Here is a 22,173-nt window from a genome sequence, read left to right on the forward strand (position 1 = left end):
AGCAGAATAATGATCAGAAGTAAAATACAGAGTCAAAGGGAGATAAATGCATGATAATTCCTGTAGATGTACCTTACTGTATTTTCATAGATGACAGATGATTTTGAGTTACACTCAGATATTGAATATTGCAATACATGTAAGCAAATAGCATATGGAGTGATTAAATATAATTCAGCATGAGTGATTAGGGTGTCTTTGATACCTATGATATGTAACTCAATCTGTACAAGAGGATATACATTCTCCTTTAGTATACTGTTCAATATCTCCTTTATAAATAGGCCAATATATTTGCCATAAGTATGAGTGTAATGGAGTTCTACATAACTGTGCTCATTCAGTATGAGAATTAGAAGAGATTTCTCATTTCTTAATAGAAGAGCTTTAGACTTCTTGTACTGCTTATTCCTACTATGTACTAAGCCATACCAAGATCTACAGCAATATTTACTCTTCTGCATTTCTGCACCTTGCAAGACTTGAACAGTAATTTGTTCAAGAAAATTCTACTGTGCTAATCCTCTTACAACACAGCACGAGTGTTAATTAATATAAATGTACACTGTTTCCCAATCTTCCTTTCTTATCTTTCCTACAGTTTTGATACTACAAGATTTTGAAATGCACTGTACAGGTGCTTGTTCAGCATTTGCTGGAGTAGATCTTACCTCGGACAAAGACAGAAATCAGTCCCTGCCCCTGTCTTACTGTCACTACTTGCAGCAGACTGTGAGAAGTAACTTGGTTAGGTTTGCAACAGTTTATAGTGGATACTGAAAAGATGCTTTCTTTATTAAGTACCACAGTTCATTAGCTATAGAGAAGATTTTTTTGTGTTTTGAGTTCATCTTCCTTTCCAGTAGGTAATGAGGAGAGGCTTGGTGCCAGGCAAAGTTTCTTTCAAGGCAGAAAACATACAAGCAGAAAGCAATTTTGAGTCGGTGAAAAAAAATCTTGTTCTAGAAATGTAATGGAAATACTTGACTGTGTTCAGTCACAACTTCATGTCTATCTGCTTCTTTCTGATGAATGAGTTTGTTCTTTTTAGACATGAGCAAAAGTAGAAGGAAAACAAGCATTTCCTGATCTTTTTTAGAAATTTCTGTGGATGTTTTATCAGTTGTGCTGTCTTTAGGATTGTTCTCCTGAGTTGGGGATGACCATTTCTCAGGACCGTGTTATTTCAGGAGAGGTCAGAATATACAAAAGGGATGCACAGATGAACAGAGCTCACAGGAGACACCACGTATGCCTTTTCTTAGATCTGAACAAGGCCATGAACCCGACCTGAAGCACTGCAGCAGTTCCAACACCAAGTAGAGATTGCCAGCTGGGATGAACTATGTTGAAACATACTTCATAAATTGCTGCCATTTGAAAAGATAGAGGGAATGTGCTTTTCTGTCAGCTCATTTATTTTACATCTTTTAGAAACAGATATGCAGTAGTAGAAAAATTCAGCCTTCGCCACTGCCAAAAGTAGCCCAGTATCTTGTCTTCAAGAGTCTCAAATAGCAAGTACCAAGGGAAGTATACAGTGATACATCCCCATACGTTTTCCAGCTGCCGTTAATTTCTGTCTTAATTAGCAAAAGAAATGAAACAGCATTAGTAAAATACAGTTATAAATAGTATAGCTATTTTATATATAGAAATATGATCCAAAGTCAGCAATACTTTTTTGATTATCTTTAATTAGAGAAATGATAACTTTGAGCCTAAATTAGTTTAATGTGATATTTCTAAAATAATGAGTCTCAGAAATGCTGGAAAAGAATTTACTCTTAAAAACTGAAATTTAGTGGTCTTTTAACAGTAGAAGCCGGCCATTTCGTTATTTAAGTGTTATGAAAAAGCTAGTTTATTCCTCCTCTTGGAAATCATTAACTAAATGCTAAACTGTAGAAACAGATAGGATGTCCATCCTCATCTATTCAGGGAAAGCGATATTTACCTATCCAGACTGAAATCACTACCCAGAGTCCATCCAAAGTTCAGTAAAAGTACTGGGCAACTTCCCTGAAATAGCTTAGGGTAGTGGAAAACAAAATCCCTGATATGGAGATGAGTAAACCCTGACAGATGCTTGATAGATACCTGTAGAGTCAACAGGGGGATTTATTTTCCCCTGTGCCAAGACTGAGAATAGAAACACAGCAATAGCAAGAAAGAAATCCAGAAGGAAGGCATTAAAATGGTTGGGAACAAATAAGCCAAATTTAATGAGCTTCGCAGTATGTCTTAAAGAACTGGTGTGCTAACTTCCATCCAAGAATATTGAAAGAATTAAACAATGAGCCCAATGAATCATTATTGCTGATTTTTTCCAAATCCCACAATGCTGGGGAATTCCAAAGGGCTGGGAAGATGCTGCTGTTGCGCCAGTGTTCAGAAGTGGTCTCATGGAGCATCCTGGGAATGGATAGGTGGTTTGCCTGACTTGGATTCCATGGAAAATCATGAAAAGGATGTCATGAGAAAGAATTTACTTTGGTAACTAGAGGTCAGACAACATCATTATATAGAAAGTAAGTGTTGCCAGAAGTCTGCTTTTTCTGATGTTGTCAGCTTGGTAAGAGAGCTGCACAGACATACCTCTATTTTGGCACTTGTGATGTATTTGATTTAGTCCTCCGCTGAAATATGGTGAGCTATATGTGATAAACATGATCCTTTGCTACATAAGCAGAGGAGTGTCATATAAAGTGATAGTAGTTGCTGCCTACAAAATCAGTTAGAGCTCTTTCCAAACTGAAAAATAATCAAAGCAGAGCTAGAAGAACAACCCAGGGCTTGAAAAACTCATAAGGCTTAAACACAGAAGCTCTGCTTATGAAATAGAAGATTAACACGTGGCTTCCTCTGTCTAAAGTGGACTTTTTTTAATAAATGAAAAGACATTTAATTGACAAGATATTTTATAATTGTGAAGCTGTGATCTAACAGGAAAGGAAACAATACAAAATGAGATTTGAAATCTGAAAAAAAGGCCAAAAAAAAAGAAAAGTGGGAAGAATTACATCTCGCTTTAACTGTGCAGGTAACTATCATTCAAATCACTCAGGAACAGCATCTTTTGCTTATAGCTTTTTGTCAACTTCAGATATTCCTCTGAATGGTGGAGCTGGGGCCCATGCAGATGGGTAATATTCTTGTGGTGGTTGTGGTTGGCTGGATAGTTCAAATAGGCACTACAATAAGAATGGCAGAAGTATGGGAAATTTTCTCCCAAAGACAAATGGTTGTTTGCAACAACTGACAACAGAAGGAAACAGGGATAAAAAGCTACGTGGAAAAGTAAATATAACTCTGAAGTATAGTCTCATTAAAACTGTGCTGAATGCCCATGAGCCATTTAGCTGTATGTATATGAATATCTCTGTGCATAGGTATTTCTTTCTGGCTTTATTAGTTATATATTACAGGTTCCATAAAACCATTTTAAAAATTATGACTGTCCATTTAAAAAAAAAAATAAAAAAATGGCCAAGCATTAATGCTAAAAATGGCCAAGCATTAAGGCTTACCACAGAAAGACTTGTTGTTAAGCTAGAAAGAGTCACTATTGCACACTGAACCAAGAAAAAAGCTGGTTAGTGTCCCAATTATATTACCACAGTGCTGCATTTAAAGCAGGGAGGATCAAGCTTACCATACCAGAGTGCTTAAAGTGCTCTAATTTTCTTAGCTAACTTTTTAAATAAAGAATATTCCAGTTTTCCAGTTCCGAGAAGCAGTATGAACACGTACTGTGTCTGTTAGTTTGCTTTGCAGCAACTGTGAAGTTTATTGCAACACAGCCACTCTTAAGACAGGATGGTGCCCTGACAGCGCCAGCTTGAGTCTAAGACAGGAGTTCAGCCACATCAGTAAAATAACAGTGCAAAAGGCTGAGGGAGTTAAACATCTGTAGTCTTTCCAGAACTCTATGTAATAAACTGGGATCAGCATTAAAGAGATTTCTGACTTCTGCTGGTCTATGATCCACAAACAGCATTTGATTTCAAGGAACCAGTGCCCACTCTAGTACATGCCTGATTTATCCAGTAGCAACCCAACAGTCATTGTGAGTCCTTTCCATCCAGAATGAAAGGTGAAACTGCAGGAGCCCTTCACACATTAAAGTCAAGTCAGCTTAGCCATTGAGTGCCTCTTTGTCTTCACACAACTGTGTGCCAGACTCTGCTCACTGATTTGCCTGCAGGAGTGCAGGTGCACATACCCAGGTCTCAGATGCCTGAACCTCAGACCCTGGTGCATCTCATGTGAGTGATGAGCTCAGCAGCTCTATCTTAGTGAGCTCTGCAGAAGAGGACTTCACTCACTGAGCAAGGTCACACCAGTCAGCAATTGTGTGTGCACAGGGAAGATGCTTTTCCACAAATTTAAAATGCCTGAGTAGTCACCAGAGTTGGCATCTAGAGTCACTGTAACCAATACTTTTCTGTATGGAAGAGAAGTCTAAAGAACAGGTGTGCCCAGGACCCTGTAATTATCTTGGGACAAATAAGCTTCAAAGGAAGATGTAGTTTAAGAACAGTCAGTGCTGGGTCTTTGGGATTACAGTTCCAAGCACCTGGCACTTTCTACAAACAGGATTAGCAACTCTGGTGCCTACTTCTGTGCTATAGGTTCCCCTCTGGCAGCTCAAGGCATTTGATGGAATTCATCCTCTATTCTTTCCTAAGGGATCAAATGCCAAATTAAATGTCAGTTATGTCACCACATCGGCTGGCCTGTGCTAACTGCAGTTTTGATCTACAATATCTTAGCTGATGAGAAATTTCAGGTAATTCTACTTGGCTTCACTTGGTGTGCAAATAGGGTGACCAAATCATATCAACCCACAGTTGTGGCCATCCGAGAGCAGTCAGCAAGGCTCTACTGACACACAGTAACTTGACTCTCACCCCAGCCAGTCAGTTTTCCAGTGTTTTCCATGGCACATTCCTGTTGAACTGCAACGTCAGGAGGGTGAATGCAAGATGCTCAGCAGTTCCACTGCTGAAGAACATACCAATGGCATTTCACATCAAAAATATGGGGGGCTGCTCCCAAAGGCAGTGTCTCCTCCTTTATTATATTGGCCCAAGACAGCAGAGGTACAAACTGGTGGCATGGCAGTACTGGTTGAATCTTTCCACCAATATTACATTACATTTTGTTGCTGTGCAACAGATGGCAGCAGAACGGCAGTCTGACACAATGGCATCTGACATGGAAGTACATATGGAGCAAAGGGGTGTCATTGAATTCCTCCATGCAGAAAGAATGGTACCCACTGATATTCATCACCACTTGCTGAACATTTATGGAAACCAAGTAGCAGTTGTGAGCAGAGTGAGATGGTGGGTGGTGCATTTCATCAGTGGCAACAGTGACAGTGGGGCACCTCTGCTGGTGCAGACTGTTACAAGCATAGCATGCAGGGTGTTATTCATCACTGGTAAAAATGCACAGCTAATGGTGGTAACTATGTGGAAAAATAATGTTTTGTAGCTGAGAATTTGCTCTATCAAATAGTGCTGTTGTGCTCTCTGTAGCACTTTCTCTGGAATTAAATAGGAGGCATTACTTTCAGTGGAACCTGTGAAGAGTTTCTTCCATAGGAACAAATATTACATAGCGCTATCTTCTATTTTGTAACTTTTTTCATCAGAGTACCATATCTAAAGGAGATATCTGTTGTACTTAACCTCAGTCTGTAATGTATTTTGAAGCATTCTCAGCATATGGGTACAACAGAAGTAGGGGAAAAAACCCACAGATTTTAGCAAATACACTGTCATGCCACCAGCAGAGAAGTTTGGGGTACTTTTATTGTAAAATGAACTTTATTCTTTACTATGTGGATAGATTTTGATACTACATAGAAATGAGCTAATGCACAGCTGAGTTAAATGTACACAGACATCGTATATATACAGTGCCAAAACTGTATGCCTGTAAGTCTCCTGATGCTAATTATTGTTAGTGTGTCTGTATTTTAGTTACTGAGGTTGTTCTAATGCTTAAAAAGAGAACTACAAAGAATTAAATGTGCGTTTTAAGCCATAATCTTGATTTATAATGAACTTGCATTTTGTCTCTGCAGTCCAGCTGTCAGTAAATCAACTATACAGCTAAGGACTCCTCTTGATATTTTGCTTTTAAAAGTATATTAATGACAAAACAAGGCTCTTTTACTACTACCTCTGGCATCAGTCTTTCAAACATAGCTGTGTTACACTTTTTAGCAAGCAAATTAATTCCACATGAAGGCAAAAAGTATTCACTCCTTTTTTTCTTTCCCTTTTTCAAACTTTGCAGACGTCTTGCAGGAAATGGCTTGACATACATTCCTAAGGGAGCATTTGCTGGCCTTTTCAGTCTTAAAGTGCTGTAAGTAAACTGTGTGTTGTTTGATATATTTCTGATTTCCTAAATGCTCCAGGGAACTAATTAACCAGTGAAGTTTTGATCAAGTAAATTACATATTTTGATCAGCTCATTTTGAACAATTCAGCCGAAGTGAAGATACATATGAACATCATTAAATCTTTGTTTTTTCATATAGAAAATATCCTAAACACAAAGGTTGGAAAGCATTAATCGCATTCTAAAAACAACTTGCTCATCAAGTAGATGTCTCTGTACAATATCAAAGGTAAAAATTGGTTCAGTTCATAGTTTCTTTAATTGCCTCAAAAGTTCTGGGTTCAGGACTAAAAACCTTTGGACTTCTCATGATCACACAGAAGTGGGAGTATATTGCCTTTGCCTTTTCTTGAGGGATGGGAGGGAAATAATTGTAGAACATGGTGCAATTTAAAATCTAGTTCTTATTTTGTATCTTGTTTTATGTAATCTAATTAAGATAAGTTATTAAGAAAATGACTAAAATGAAACAATGAAACTATATATACAGTTGCTAAAACTATTAGCAGGCCAAAAGTTACTGTATATCTGTAAAAGAGGATCTTTTCTTTCAGTTCAGAGGCATTCTTTTATTTGCAAGAATGCCAATCTCTTAGGCAGTGTCAAGCCAAGCCAGATGCTACTATAAAAGCATACTGAGCTATACTGCAAGATATTAGGTGGGAAAGAAGTACAAAGAGCTACCCAGTCCATCTACTCTTAAGTTGGGCAGCTGTAGCTCTCGTTGGCCTAAGGAGCTTCAGGCCTGACAAAAAGGATTTCATTTACAATGCCCCTTAAGTATACCTCGTTTTGAAGACATGTACTATTCCACTGTTACCCAGATAGAATCCTTTTGTATATGAAGGACTTGGTCTAAAAATGGATGTTAGGCAGTTTGAATGAAAACGTGTTCTAAGGTAAGAAAAGTTTATCCTGGAATTTAAAAGGATTTTTCTGCCTTTGCAAGCTAAATCACGTGACAGCTTCAGAAAATAAGTTTGTCAGGTGATTGCTAAAAAACTGCTTTATGAGAGAACTGATTTCGCTGGGAAATTTTCAGCAGTTCTCACTGAGACAAATTCATACAAACCAAATCATGAACTGCTCATACAGTTAAAAGTGGTGTTGGCCATAGTAGCTTCTTCTTAAGTGAGAATTTCAAGAGTTGGTCCTTCAGAGCTTTAACAGAATAAGAAACAGAAATACTGCTGAAGGAAAAAGAAATCAGTACATGCGGATGACAATTTCAGAATCACTGAAGGCAATTAGGAACTCAAGCTCTATCAAAAGCAAGCAAGGTTTCATCTATTAACTTCCTCACCTGCTCTGAAAATCCTACTTAAAGCTGGTGTGTCAACAGAGCTAACATACTATATGTAATTGTTTGCTTAGAAGAGAATGAGCATTTTGAAAGGAGTGAGGGGAATGGAGCATCTGTGTAGATTGTTTCTTTGCTTGTTATCTTGAACTAAAACCAGTAGAAAGGAGGTAAGCTCAGAAGAAAATTTGCAGTAGAAAAAATACCTTCACTGTGTTGATTCTGTTGTTTTGTGTTATTTTTTGTGTGTATGTGTGTTACTCAAAATGTAGAATGCTGCAGAATAACCAGCTACGCCAGGTTCCTACTGAAGCACTCCAGAACTTGCGCAGCCTGCAGTCTCTGTAAGTATATTTGGTAAATCAACATGTGAGCTTGCATTAACAATAACATGTAAGATTACCTATTAATTACCTGTTGTATCTCTCAGTAATGTCTTGAATCTGTCTCTTCTTTTAAATCTCTCTGAAATGCTTTTCAAGAGAATTGTACTCTTTAAAAATCAAAAGTGACTGATTTCATTCTAGTAATTTAGTGGCACTGACAACTTCTTTGCAGTGTTATAAACCAGTTTACCACCTGAGAAGACATTCCTTGCTCCTCAGTACATTCTGTCAGTCAAGAAGAATATGGTCCCTGGGGCCTCAGTCTTTCCCATGATTTCTTATTATGGCTTTTTACAAGGGAAAAGAAGGAATCCCAAACAACAGCCTTGCTTTTCTATATATATTTTTTTTCATTTAATTTTTTCTTTTTAAGCGATATGTAAAATACTATAAGCTCTTGAAACAAACTGTACTAGAGGACTCTTAATTATATTCTGTGCTACAGGCAGGTCTCCATATTTATAGTTATTGACTGGGTTTGTGCTGATTCAGTCCACAAGCTTCAGTTTTAACAGAACTCCTGCCAGATTTCCTAGACTAGGAGTGAGGATTGGCTGCTTCATTGTATGAATGAAATTATTTTGATGTGCTTCTGCCTCATGACTTAAAAATGGTTGTACCACATCGTGCTAAAAGCTGATCTAGCCCTAGCAGACCTTCTATAGTAGATAGTGAAGGAAAACTAAAAGGTCAGGTGAAGAATAAAATAATACTCCCTTGGTAAACTGTCCCAACTGCCAAAGCTTGGTGCTCAAGGACTTGCTGAGCGGCTTCTTTGAACTTGATAGCTCTTAGAGGATTTTCTTCTGTGAGCTTGTACATTTGCTGTTTGAGCTAATGTAACACCCATTATTTTCCATAGCAGCATATCTGCTGATCAGCTAACTCTCTGATGAGGTACCTCTTTGTATTTGCTTGGAATTTACTATCACATTTGATGGTAATAGATGCTAATAGCTGCAGGCTCGAGAAGGTATAAACAGCTGTTCCCTATTGAGGCACCCTGGATTTTATGTACCTCTGTCCTATCTCCAGTGGATTCTGCACTTTAGATGGTCACCATATATTTTTTACAGAATTACTATGAATTAAGGTTATTTTCAAGTTCCTAATGTGAAAATCATTAGAGAAGTTCAAGTGATTATTGCAAAAACTGTTTCTGCAGTGTGCAGTGATTACTGACATCACTGGTAAAAGTCTTAATAGTGACAAGAGCAGCATATATATACCAATCTATCTAACCTGCTTAGAGCTGAGATCTATTGGGAAGCATACTGTGCTATAGATGTTCTCTTGTTTTTTGTGTGTGTTCTACCAGAAAATCCACATCTTTTGCACACATTCAATTCAGATGAAATTTGAAGGCCCAAATAATGACTCAATTGCTAGCAAATTTTTGTCATTGGTGTATAACTTACCCATATACAGACACACATTATACTATTTTAGCTTCCAGGTTCTTACGTCTGTCTTAAATACTTACCTCCTTAATATACAAAGAGTTTGTTAAGGTTTGTAAAGGTGAAAGAGCCTTAAGAATTAATTATCTTCTAAATTGTTATTTGGTCTGTACCTTTTTTTTCTTTATTGACCAGGCAGACTGAAATATCTTAGCCATATACCTTTGAGGTTACAGTTCTTTCCTTTGATCTTCTAAAAAAAAAAAAAAAAAAGAAAATAGTCATGAGAAAATGCTGGTCTACTGACTATATTAGATTTTCTTTTTGCTAAACAAACAAAAAAGAAAATATTGCTGAGATCACATCATTCTATACACATTCTGGACCAAAACACGATAAGCCAAGCAAACAAGGGTTCCTTTGTTGCTCTGAAAGAGACTGTTGAATTTCCAGCACAGTTTCTAAACAAAATGACAGTCTCACTCATTCTTGTTTGAAGATATTCTTTTCCATAGGTGAAGAAGCTAAAGAAGAGAACCAAATATAGTTGCAATGTGTAGTCTGCGTGAAGGACTGATATTTTGTGACAAAATTGAGACAGACAAGAGAATAGGGGCGATCAGCAGAAACTTTTAGACAGCTGCGAGGCAGTCCTAAGATGGAACGATACGGGTTTGTACAGAAAAGCTACTATCAGCTGAAAGACGATCACTGGCAAAAGAGACCTCTTTGAGGGAAAGAAAACTATTATTCTTTTGTTTGCTTAAACTGGGTTGTGCTTGTCAGATAAAGGTGTGCATAGATTCAATTTCTTGTTTCTTACAGTCTAGGAATTTTCTGCTCACAAGGTGGTTCTTGCATCGGTTTCTGATTTACAATAGGAAGTATTTCTTGAAACCTTTGAAATAGCAGCAGTCTTTTCAAGAGTGTAATTAAGAGGTTAAAAGCCTACACAAAGGCAAGTTCTATAAGATAACAACTTCTTGTGTTTATTATGTTTAACTAAACAGGTGGCATGGTTTTCAAAAGCCTCATTAACCCTTTTCTTTAGGTTAGCATAGCTGCAAAAAACTGAAATCTGATGACAGGGCTTAGAACTGCCTTTTGTGTTTTCACCCAAGAAAGGCAGTCATGTAGAGAAGCAATCCATACTAACCACCTTGATACCTTAATGAATGTGAAGAGGATTATGTTAAAATCATCTTTATATAAGTATGTATGTAATTGTGTGTGTACGCACATTAGATGTATACAAAGGCTGCTCTGAAAGTAATGCCTCTCATTTTATTACGCTGGCCCACAGCTGTGTTTATCTCCATGTTCAGCATGTTCCGTGGGCTATAATTTCCTTTTGAAATTTGTCATGAATACAGATGGGTACTGGTTTACTAGCCCTAACAATTCAGATGATGTTTGCTTCTGCTAAGCCAAGAAGAGGAAAGTATGTTCTCAAATTCCATGACTGAAAACAGCCAACACACAATGAGTGCTGTCACAACTTACATCTTGGCAGCAGGTTTTGAAGTGTCACTTGGATGCCGTCTCCCTTGTTATTCGCATTTCTGTAGAACTGACAGTAAGCAGACGGTCTCTAGATTTTATATTTCCCAAAGCTCCAATATCTCCACTCAGCTTTTAAATCAAGAAGACTTTTAATAATTTTGAATATATCTGTGTAATCCAAAAGCCTTCTATGTAGGTCTACCAACTTATTTTTGTAACATAGCTATTAATTATCACCTTGCTTTCTGACCAACTGTTTTCACTGAATTTAAGTACTTGTTTAAATAGATTTTTTTTATTATTATTATTTTTAGTGAGATCACTTATGTACCAGAATTGGCATTTCAGTATTTTTTAAACAGGCAGGGGTTGGTAAAGCAAATAATGATGCACAAATTATTTTTTTAAGATTTGTTCCCTGAGCATATTAAAACAAATGTTATGTTATTAGCAACTGACAAGTTGCAGATTTTCACTTGCAAATTTTGGTACATAAAGGAGGCAAGTCTAATTGGCACATCTGATGGAGAAGCAAAGCTTCTGCTGCTCTTCTATTGGGACTATTCTAATACAACGTCTTGTATTGAATGCCACAGATTAATTCAGTTTATTCTCTTGCTTAGAAATCATTGTTTGTTAATAAGAAGCTTTTCCTACTGCATATTCAGAGAGAAATGATAATCAAGAATAGATCAAGTATTATGTCACTGTCCATGCTAAACCAGTCAGCAAGGATATTTAGAAACAAGCATTATTTACAGTAAGAAATGCCACCTGTTTTCATTCTTGTAAAACTTCAGTACTTCAAAACTTCAGGGAGTTCAGTAGTAGAAAACAGAGCAGAATGCAAGACAGTCTCTCTTCCAAAGCACTGGAAACAAATGGTAAAAGAGAAAATAAACCATCATTTTTCCACTGAAAACCTGGAGTTTAGTGTAGCACATGGATTTGTCTTTACAAATACAGGATTAATATATATATATATATTGTAAATAAATTTGTTTTAGCTTTCTGACAGTTTATTTATCACTTCAGTTGATTTTTAAGATATGTCGATATGTGCAGAGCACTTGATGATGATGCATTTTTACATGAAAGATGAGCTAGGAATCACCTCAGGTGTTCTTACAAATATGCTTGGCTGGAACAGGTCAGAAAATGGACTTTTCATCTCCTGCTCCCTGCTTCTCTAAATATTTGACATTTCCAAAGGAATTCCTATTCTAAAAAAGGAATGGAAGACTTTGATGGTACAGAGTTCTGAGATGCCTCCAGTTAGCCTTGAAACAAACAAGCCTTTTTTTCAGAAGCATTAACATTATAAACAGGCTGGTTTTTTTCTAGCATGATGCCTGTGTTAATAATCCTGACTTTTAGTTAAAAGACCAACCAACTTTGATGAAATTACATTCTCCCAGGAGAACTGTGTTCATGAAAAGACAGGAGCTTCAGCTGTGGTTTTTCACGTCACACCCAATGATAATGAAGCCCACAGAAGGCTTTATCCTTCTTAGGAAACCCAGTACCTCAACCATTACCCTCTAACTCCCTAAGGAGGAATTTCCCACAGTTTGAATCAAGGTAGTATGTACTCATGCATACAACTATACACATACACAAAGATATCTCAAAACTCACAGCTGCGGTCTCATTTTACTTCATGTTTTATCTACATGAGCTTCTAGAACCCTAGGGCACTAGATAATGGAAAAGGGACTGAATGGTGGACTACCAAGGCAGTGTCAGAGCACCCTTCTCAGTCACACTCTTTTCCTGCTTGATAAGCAGCCAAGAGGGGGACAGACATGCAAGGATCCCCAAACTGTTTTGTGCTAATTTTTGAGTCCAGTCCACCAGCTGTAGGCTCAGATTGCTTTCAAAGTGGGGTACAGTTATTCAAACTGGGTCAGCAGTTCCAGGCTGCTGAGTGGTGTTTTCTTGCATCCAGTAGAAGCTACTCAGTGTCTGACTCCTTTCTGTCTGCTGAACAATCTCTTAAATGAGCATTGTTGTTTTTGTTTGTTTGTTTGTTTGTTTGTTAATCACATCTGTAAAGAGATGCATTTCTCAACCTCAGAACTGCTAATGAGAAATCTTTCTGTGTGGCTGAATCCCACCAGGATGTACACTGCCTGTGGGAGAAGACAGCTAAGTGCTGAAATGATCAGCCATGTGAGGTTCAAATCAGATACACAAGAAGGTCCACGTGGGCATCATGTGGTGAAATAGTATTGCTGGAGCCAGTCTAGCAGGGCAAACAGGGCATAGGACTGCTCCAAAGCACTGGTCATGACCATCTGCCCTGCTGTCCTGTGAGCGGGGTCCTTGGCACACTTCTGACTGCTGCCAGATGGGGTTTGGCTGAGCAGCTACCTGGGGCCACTTGGCAGCTCCTACAGGCCTGGGCCATTCTGTCAGCACCCTGCATGCAGCCGCCTGCTCTGGGAGGCCAACAGAGGTTACTGGCAACATTCCCAGACACCCAAGATGTCTGGTCTTGGACCTCTGTTCTGCAGCCAGGCTCCTAGCATGACCCAACTATTCTTGCTGGCCCCACTTTTTCCCACTTTTGGGGCTTTGAGGCCGGTTTCAGTATGAAAATAGCTTTGGAACTGGATATTTGTGCTTTATACGACATGCTAGTGTCCTGGCACACCATCCAGGATACACCTGAGCAACATATTTGGAAATAAACAGCTAAGGATCACAACTCTCAGAGTTGTTGAGATCTTCTCATATTTTATGTGCAGATGGAGTTTAACTAAGCAGCAGGGCAGAAACAAATGTTCCTAAACAATAACTTGTGACTTTTTTTCCCCCTTCTTTCAGTCTTGCCGTTGCTGTGCAGGGTTTCTTGTATCAGTCTTGTACAAGCTCATACAAGGCCTGAAAACTGTGGGAACTGCTGTGCTGGCACGATGTAATTAAGCTTTCACAATAGCCCAAGCATTTTTCCCTGAGGTTTGAAGGGGGGTATCCTGCTTAAAGGGACATGTTGGAGAAACCTTGCTTACAGTAGCCAGTTTTATTCTCATTGCATTCACTTTTCAAAGCCAGTTCTGATGTCACTTTTGCCATTCCTTACATGTGGCCTTAACCTAACTACTATGAACAAACTCGTGAGAGGGTCCATGTCACCACAACCTGACCTGCAGTACCACCCCACATCTGCCCTCTCCCCAGTCCTCATTCATCATTGCTCCATGCCCTCAGCAATGTCTGCGTGATGTGGAACCTAGCATTTCACTTAACCTTGAATGAAGGAGAAAGACTCACTAAGAAGACTTTAAGTATCTTCCTGGGCACTAGGTATTTCACTAGGTTGTACCTGGGCTTACTTTTGGGATAAAACGCAGAGAAAGGAAAAATATATCTATTCATGTGGAGACATAACAATGGCACAAAGCTGGGTGTCCATATTGAATTGATACAAAAATATGAACCAAAACTTTAAAAAAAAATCTACCTTCACCCTTTTTAGAGTAACAGCGAATTAGTCATGCTTTCAATCCTATATGAATAATATCTTTTCATCATTTATAACGGATATGGTCCTAGCATTCACAGCATGCCACAGGAAACACCAGTGGGATACAGTCCACATAGCTCAAGCATTTTCACTGAAGGGTTTGGACATTTTAAGTGAGCTCATGGTGAATTTCGTACTGTCTGCTTTATTTACATGCCGCCTATCAGAAGTGATCAAGCTTTTCCTTTTCCCTAAATTGGCTTTCTCTGGAATATAATAGCAGCTTTCAAACTCACCACGTTATCTGTGTATTTTCAGTTATAAATAGGGTCATGTTTGTGAGTTAATGGGTTTAGTTTTGAAAGTGCCAAAACTTTGATCAACGTATGTAAAACAATTGGCTGAAAACAACGATTTTGATCAATGCTTTATACATCAGTGTGCATTACCTACAGCATGACAGGAAACATAACCACTACAGAAATGTTTTATTATCTGCAAAAGGGGAAAATAGTACTTGGAAATTCTAAAAAGATTAGATAACAAAAGAGCACTTGAGGCAGTGCTTATGAGCACTGGTAGGGTGTATAATCCAGCAATAGGACGTGCAGTACAAATCATTGTAGTTTCAATTTTTCTTATAAAGTTTATTTAAGGAATAAGCCAGCGATTTAGAATCTCATTTATATTACAGCAGTCCTATGTTGTCTATTTTGCTTACATAGTAGTAGTGTGTTTATATTTGGAAACTTCAGTAATAAACAAAATTGCTTCCTTGATTTGCTGCTGAACGTTGGTAAGGTAGAAACCCTGACCTCTCTGAGGACAGCAGAGGTACTTCTTCTGCAGCCCCAGGATCACACAAACAGCTGACTCCTGGCTTTGCCACACAAGCAAGAGTTCTGTGAGTAACTCCTCTGGAGTCTCTCCTCCTCTGGGCGGTCAGAGCTGCACAGTCAGCCTTGGCACTGAGCAAGAAGCTGACTGTCACACAGTAACACATTTAGGTTGAATAAAGCCTCCATTCTTTAATCAGTGTAACTGTCAAACTAATACAACTGTAAGTTCTTAGTTTACATACCAGCATCACACAGGGAAGAAATTTACTTCTGACCAAACACAAAGAAACCTCATCCACTCATTCAAATTATACCTTATTTGAAAACATAGGCATGGCACGGTTGTTGCCTGGGGAATGGGGGAGGTACAGCATGACTATTTCTAAACATTTCCAGCCTCACCCATTTGTTGACCGACCCTTGAGTTATTTTGAAAGTTCTGTCTCTGCTGCCTGCCATGTCAGTTATTATATTGAAAATTTAATTGTACAGGGGCTTTGACACTGAACTTTATAAATTTGTTCCAACTGACCTTGTCTCAGTTATTTGCCAGCCTGGCACGAAGCCTTCGCATTCATTATTTGTTCTCATGCAGAAGGTAGAAGGAGCGCAGAGCAGGAGATAGAATGGACCTGACGTTTTACATGACTGTAAATGAGGAAGCAGCTTTAAATAAAGAGATTATCATGCCCATCACAGAGTGTATTACATTTCTCTTAAGCGAAACGAATTTAGGTTGTACAGAATTACTAATTTGTACCTTGGATATGTCTGTTTGTTTTATGGTATTTTCCATACTTCTATTTAAATTTGGTTTTATTTCATCTCTGTACTCTTCTGAACAGACATCTGCAAGAAAAGTTTTAGAGACTGTCTTCTATGACATAGTATTTCTAGTGCCATATCTGCAGAAAGTTAAGTAGATTTAATCCTTACTTGCAGAAGTGTGAAAGCAAGGTATCACCTGCAGCTCTGGAAAGGTGCAGTGTAGTTGAGCTCCCTCTATTGGCTCTGCAGCAGCTGAAGTGCATCAGATAGCTTCAAAGTGAATCAACTGCATTAGCAACACTAAAACTGTAACACTAAAACTAAAACAATAACAACTGTATAAAACCATTTTGCTCTACTTTTAAGAAATGGTATGTTCATTGCTCACTAGAATAAATGGACTGTGCAGCTCTTAAGGAGTAAAACATGAGTGGAAACCCAGAAATGATTTTTATTTTTAGCTTTTAAAATGGATGGGTAGCATCTGGAAACTCAAAACAGCTTTCAGCACTGCAAGTCAGTGATTTATAGATTATGAAAGAGAGCGTCATGCTGAGTTTCTTATACTTCTTTATTTCATACTTTCAAATAATTGGGAAAGTAAGCAAATTTGTGACCGGTCCATAGAGAGGCTCTGTTCAAAAGTGATTAGTCCATGCTCTCAGTGAACCAATGACCCCAAAGCAGAGCTGTGAGCAGTGAGCCAGCTGCCTAGGAGATTTGTGAACACCATGTGAGGTCCCAGAGATAATGTAGCAAACAAGATGGGAATATAGAATCTCCTGGAAATGAAAAATTGATGTGACAGATGCTGCCTATCCTTGTTGTGTTCTTGATGATGGTTTCTTGTGAAAGTCCACTGTTCTTTCCTCAGAATTAATTTTCTTTATTTCTTTCTCCTCTAGACGCCTGGATGCCAACCACATCAACTACGTGCCCCCCAACTGCTTCAACGGTTTAGTCTCCCTCAGACACCTGTGGCTAGATGATAATTCTTTGACAGAAATACCCATCCAAGCTTTTAGAAGTTTACCAGCACTTCAGGCAATGACACTGGCACTGAATAAAATTCATTACATACCGGACTATGCTTTTGGAAACCTCTCCAGTTTGGTAGTACTGTAAGTTTTATCAATTGCTTTTTAGCCAGAATCTTTGCTTCTTTGCAGGGCTTTGACCTCCTTGTGATTAATTACTTGAAGATACAATGTTTAATTTAGATATTACTTGAGACAACCTAGTCTGTCCCAAGTAGTAAATGAGAGATAAATATCTGTATACATGGATTAGCTAAGCCTCTGTTTTTTTCTGTCCGTGCTGATATTAAACTTACGTTATCTTGGACTACAAAGCTGTAGTTCTTCTTTTGCACTAGGTCTAGTGATGATACTCTGTATGTGTTCAGTCCTTGTTGTTATGGAAAATGTTGTTTTTTAAATACAAAATATTTTTTTGTTTGTTTGTATAAGTACTATAAATGTTTTGTTTTTATTATTATTATTATTATTATCTTAGAGAAACTGAATCTCCACATCATCTTAAAGTCACATTTGCTAAAGTGCTTAAAAGTTTTGTCTCCAGTATAAGCTAGGTAAGGGAATTTTTAAATAGTCGCCATATCTGGTCAGCAAAAGTCACAGGAACAGGTGAATTTTATGCTTTCTAAGGCAGTACTGCATGGAGAAAGATTAGTAAAAGGAAATGAACTGAAAGCTTTCTGGGTGACTTGGAAAGAATGCTGCTCAGGTAGAAATTATGTATAGTTTCTTCTTCAGACCTATGTGTAGTTCTACTTCACAGGCAGTATATGTTGCTTTATATTTTGATATAGTACACGTAAATGAATAAGCTGCAAAACCGACACCAAAATCTGGAAGGAATACTGTGGAACATGGTTTCAGTTCTATCTTCTGGGAGTGCACCAAGTGGGAAAAAAAACTAGAAAGGCTGGATAAACTAAAGAGGAAACTGAGGAGAAGTTATTTCAGGATACTTTGGAAAATGTTAGTATTATTAAGGAGAAAATAATCTAGTCAAGACTTAAAAGCTGGCAGAAACTATAGTCTGTAGGAGACTTCGCATATTTTAGCATATTTTAACCCCACTGTAAACACTGAACCTGGCACATTTCAAGGTTCTTTACTGAGTATTGTAGTCACCATCTCTGCCTAGTGCTTAATATATTCACTTAAATGTATAGAGCACCAATTATAGGTGTACAGTAGCTGCCTTGTAGTTAGTACACAATCCTTGCCCTATGTTTACATTGAGTATAAGTCTCATTCCATTTAAAGCAGATAGAGGAGTAGATAGACTTGTTATTTAACCAAGCTCCTAGACATCTCAGTAATGCTGAGAAAGTAGAGAATGTCTTGAATGGAATGTCATTTTCTAGATCCCTACCAGATATGCAGAGATAGGAGAGCATAGAAGAAAGCCAGGAGAAAATGATCTTTTATTCCCTGATTGCTTCTGCTCACTTAGGTCCCCGTATTTTGATCTGGCTTGCCTACTTCTGGTCTTCTGGCTTCATATTGTTTAATCATTAAACTATTCCTCATTATCTACAACATCTGATACTGAGCTGGGGCTTTTCAGCCTGGAGGAGAGAAGGCTACAAGGTGACCTGAGAGTGACCTTTCAGTATCTAAAGGGAAGATGCAGGAAAGAAGGGGACAGACTCTTTATCAGGGCCTGTGGTGAGAGAACAAGGGGAAATGGTTTCAAGCTCAAATAGGGTAGATTTAGGTTGGACATAAGGAAGAAGGCTTTTACAGTGACAGTGGTGAGGTTACCCAGAGAGGGAGTTGATGCCTCATACCTGGAGACTTTCAAGGCAAGGCTGGATCAGGCTCTGAGGAACCTGATCTAGCTGTGGTGTCCCTGTTCATTGCATGGGAGTTGGACTAGATGGCCTTTAAACATCCCTTCCAATTCTAAGGTTTCTGTGATTCTATGATTCTATGATTTTTGGCTCATCAAAATATTCGTGTGCGGTTCTCCTTTCTTTTGTTTTCCACTCTGTTCAGACTGGCAAATTTCCAGCTCTGTGTGAATATGCATGTTCAGCTGGCACAGGTCTGAAGCTCCTTCACTAGCAATCCAAACTGAATTGGAATTTGTAGACATTCTTCATGCTAACATTGCATTCAAAATGTAACCATTTTAAAGAATGATTAATTTTATTTCCAAGGGAGGGGGGAAACCTACAAAACATTTGTATTTTGCCATCCGGAACCATGGTTTTTATGGACAGAGATACTCAATGTCTCTATGTTCTGTGATCTTTAAAATTATTTTTAGAGCAGAATGAAGCATTAAAGGGTATGTAACTGGCAGCTCCTCAAACACAACCCATCTTTTCTTTTGAAGTGTTTTCCTCCACCATGAGAGTGGAGCGTGAAGAATAAAATAAAAGTCTACAGGGAAAAATGCATCCTCTTCAAAAGGCAACTTAAATAGCACTAAGTTGTACCTACTCCCATTAATGAGATTAACACAGATTGATTTTTTTCTGTGTCAGTATAAAAATCTTAGAAGTAGGTAGCATTATGATCCTTCACGTGGGAGGGTTTGACTGAAATGAAACAAGCAGCAGTTACTAATGGTGGCTGAACATTTGAGAAGTAGGTGTTGACCTACAGGTGTTTACAGTCTCAAAGGAGAGCAAATTAAAGCACCCTAAAAATTGATTAGTTGACTCATCTCAGTGAAGCTGTGACTCCTTGTCTTATGGGTTTGTGTCTTCTTTCATTCTGCAAGGCTAATGACTGTTTCTGCCTTATTATCCTTCTGTTCACCTGCTATTCTGTGCCATCCCCTCTAACAGCCTCTGAATATGCATCATCCAAGTAAACACCTCCCACAGTTCTAAAGGCAACATGTTAAGTAGTGATGTGTGAGAATACGTATACAATTTCACAACATTTAATGCTCAAAACCCACCCTAGAATTCCAGGTTATGCCTTTTTTAAGCCACATAGTTGGTTGTAAAACAAATCCCTTCTGTGGAACCAAATTGAATGCCGCACGGGTGGAGTGATGTCAGGAGAAAGTGAAAGTGCCTCCTCTACACACTCTTGCGAAAGCATGACTTGCATATAATTGGTGCATGCCTGAAAACAAGTTTATTTTGATTTAAACATCAAAATGTTTTGCTTGAGTCCACCGTGGGCAATGCGCTTTCCTGACTGTGCCTTAATGTTCCCTTGCAGACATCTCCATAACAATAGAATCTACTCCCTGGGAAAGAAATGCTTTGATGGGCTCCACAGCCTGGAGACTTTGTGAGTTGACCTCTTATTTGTTTCTTTCTTTTTTTTTTTTTTCTTTTTTTTTCTTTTTTTTTTTTTTCCTCCAGTGTTTTCATTAATATTCTGAAAGAATAAAAATAGCCTAAGAACTAAATGTGTTTTTTGGCTTGCCTAATCACTACAGGATCTAAGTGATGGCTTACAATGACTCTATGTGGCAAATCCTATTTTTGACTATAAAATTAGCTTGACTTTTTAATAAGCATGACCGTTGATAAATCATTTAAAGGACATTTGAGAACTGTACTGGGCATTGAAAAAGAAGTGGCTATTCACAAGCAGTTGTGTTTGCCTAGTTTAGTACTATTTATTTGTCTTGTTTAATCAATAAACCTAATGGCTAGATTGGGAAACTGTCACAGTGAAAAGATTTACCACCAAGATACTGTCTCGCCATAGAAGAGAGCTGTGAAATCAAATAATTTTCTGTTTTTTATCCTGGAAAAAGAGGAAGTGCCAAATACCCAAATCGTGTACATTTTACAAGGAAGGAGATATCTCAGTTGAATCTAAGAGTTTGCCTTTAAAGAGCTTCACTGAAGAATAGCACAGATAAAGATTCGAATTGCCTCAAGTTTTTCTCAAAGTTCTGTTCATATCTGCTAGAGTAAGCAACCGAACCCAGAAATGCAGTAGGAAAGGTAAAACCATGCACATCTTCTGCTCTGCCGCCTGCCACAGTCAGCTAAATCCTCCTCAGAGATCTTAGAGATTTCACCTAACCAGGGCAGAGGATGAAGATTTGAGGAGCAAGTAGACAAAATATCAAATCCGAATAACGCTAGTTTGAAAGTAACTATTTTCTTTCTCATCCACAGATGTATGTACTGCTCACTTTCATGATTTAGTAAGATCAGAAAGCAAGAAATCTTGAGCTTTTTTTATTTTATTTTTTTTTTTCCTTTTCATTCCCCAGTTTCAGTTGCGTTGATCCCTTCAAACTGAAATGTAGTTTTACAGTTTTGACTTTGAGTCTGCTGTGAGTTGAAAGGAAGTCCCTTAGTGTAGCTCCGGAAAGGGGGGACAGGAAAGAGAGAGGGAAAATGTAAGTTTGTTGTGTTTTTTTAAGTGAGATTCACATGGCACTTGGTCAAAAATGGCGAGGAGGGGGTGGAAAGAACAATGGAATAAGTAATTGCAAACCCAGTCCCAGCCACCTGGTATGAAAGAGATGAAAACTCAGAGGATAATCATGAACCTGGGAATAAATATAGGTGCAGTCCCTTCACTAAAGTGTAGCACTTGCATCAAACTCACTACTTGGGTATTGTATAGACCAGTTTCAAGATAATATAAAGAGATCTCAGCATAAACGATGGAGGTCAGCTTTAAGATCATTTGTTTGCATTGATGCATAGGTCTGGAAATCACATATCACTGGAGGGCAAAGCAAAACTGTGCTTGTCTGTAATCTCTTTCTGTCAGTGAGCAGGAGAGAGAGATTTACAAGCAGGAAGGAAAGCCTCGTTGAGTTCAGACAGCAGTTTCCTGCCTGAATTACTTCAGCCTAATACTGTTTCAATTTCCATCTATTGTAAACTGTGATTTCTGTTTTGCCCATTCCATAAGGCTGCTTCTCAGTTTTTTTCAGACTGTATTCTTCACAAAGCAGTGCTCAGGGAGCATCACGCAGGCGCATCTCAATTTTAGTTTCAGGTGTCTTCTGAATAATAAAGGATGCACATGTCTTGCTCAGGGCACAAGTGTGCTTATAGTTCATTCACTTTACCATAATGAAGCCTAATTGCCACTGCAGCATGAGCAGTTCTTAATGC

General features: G+C 38.3%; 1 protein-coding gene across 1 annotated transcript in view; it reads left to right on the top strand.

Annotated features, from left to right (window-relative positions):
• LGR5 (leucine rich repeat containing G protein-coupled receptor 5) overlaps nt 1-22,173 on the top strand; it is an 83,926-nt gene that overhangs the window by 39,922 nt on the left and 21,831 nt on the right. The window contains exons 3-6 of the mRNA XM_072333308.1: nt 6,313-6,384; nt 7,993-8,064; nt 16,991-17,206; nt 20,300-20,371. Coding sequence (XP_072189409.1) covers nt 6,313-6,384; nt 7,993-8,064; nt 16,991-17,206; nt 20,300-20,371 — 432 coding nt within the window. The remainder of the gene's footprint in view (nt 1-6,312; nt 6,385-7,992; nt 8,065-16,990; nt 17,207-20,299; nt 20,372-22,173) is intronic.

Source organism: Excalfactoria chinensis, chromosome 1 (assembly GCF_039878825.1).
Source record: "Excalfactoria chinensis isolate bCotChi1 chromosome 1, bCotChi1.hap2, whole genome shotgun sequence".
NCBI lineage: Eukaryota > Metazoa > Chordata > Aves > Galliformes > Phasianidae > Excalfactoria > Excalfactoria chinensis.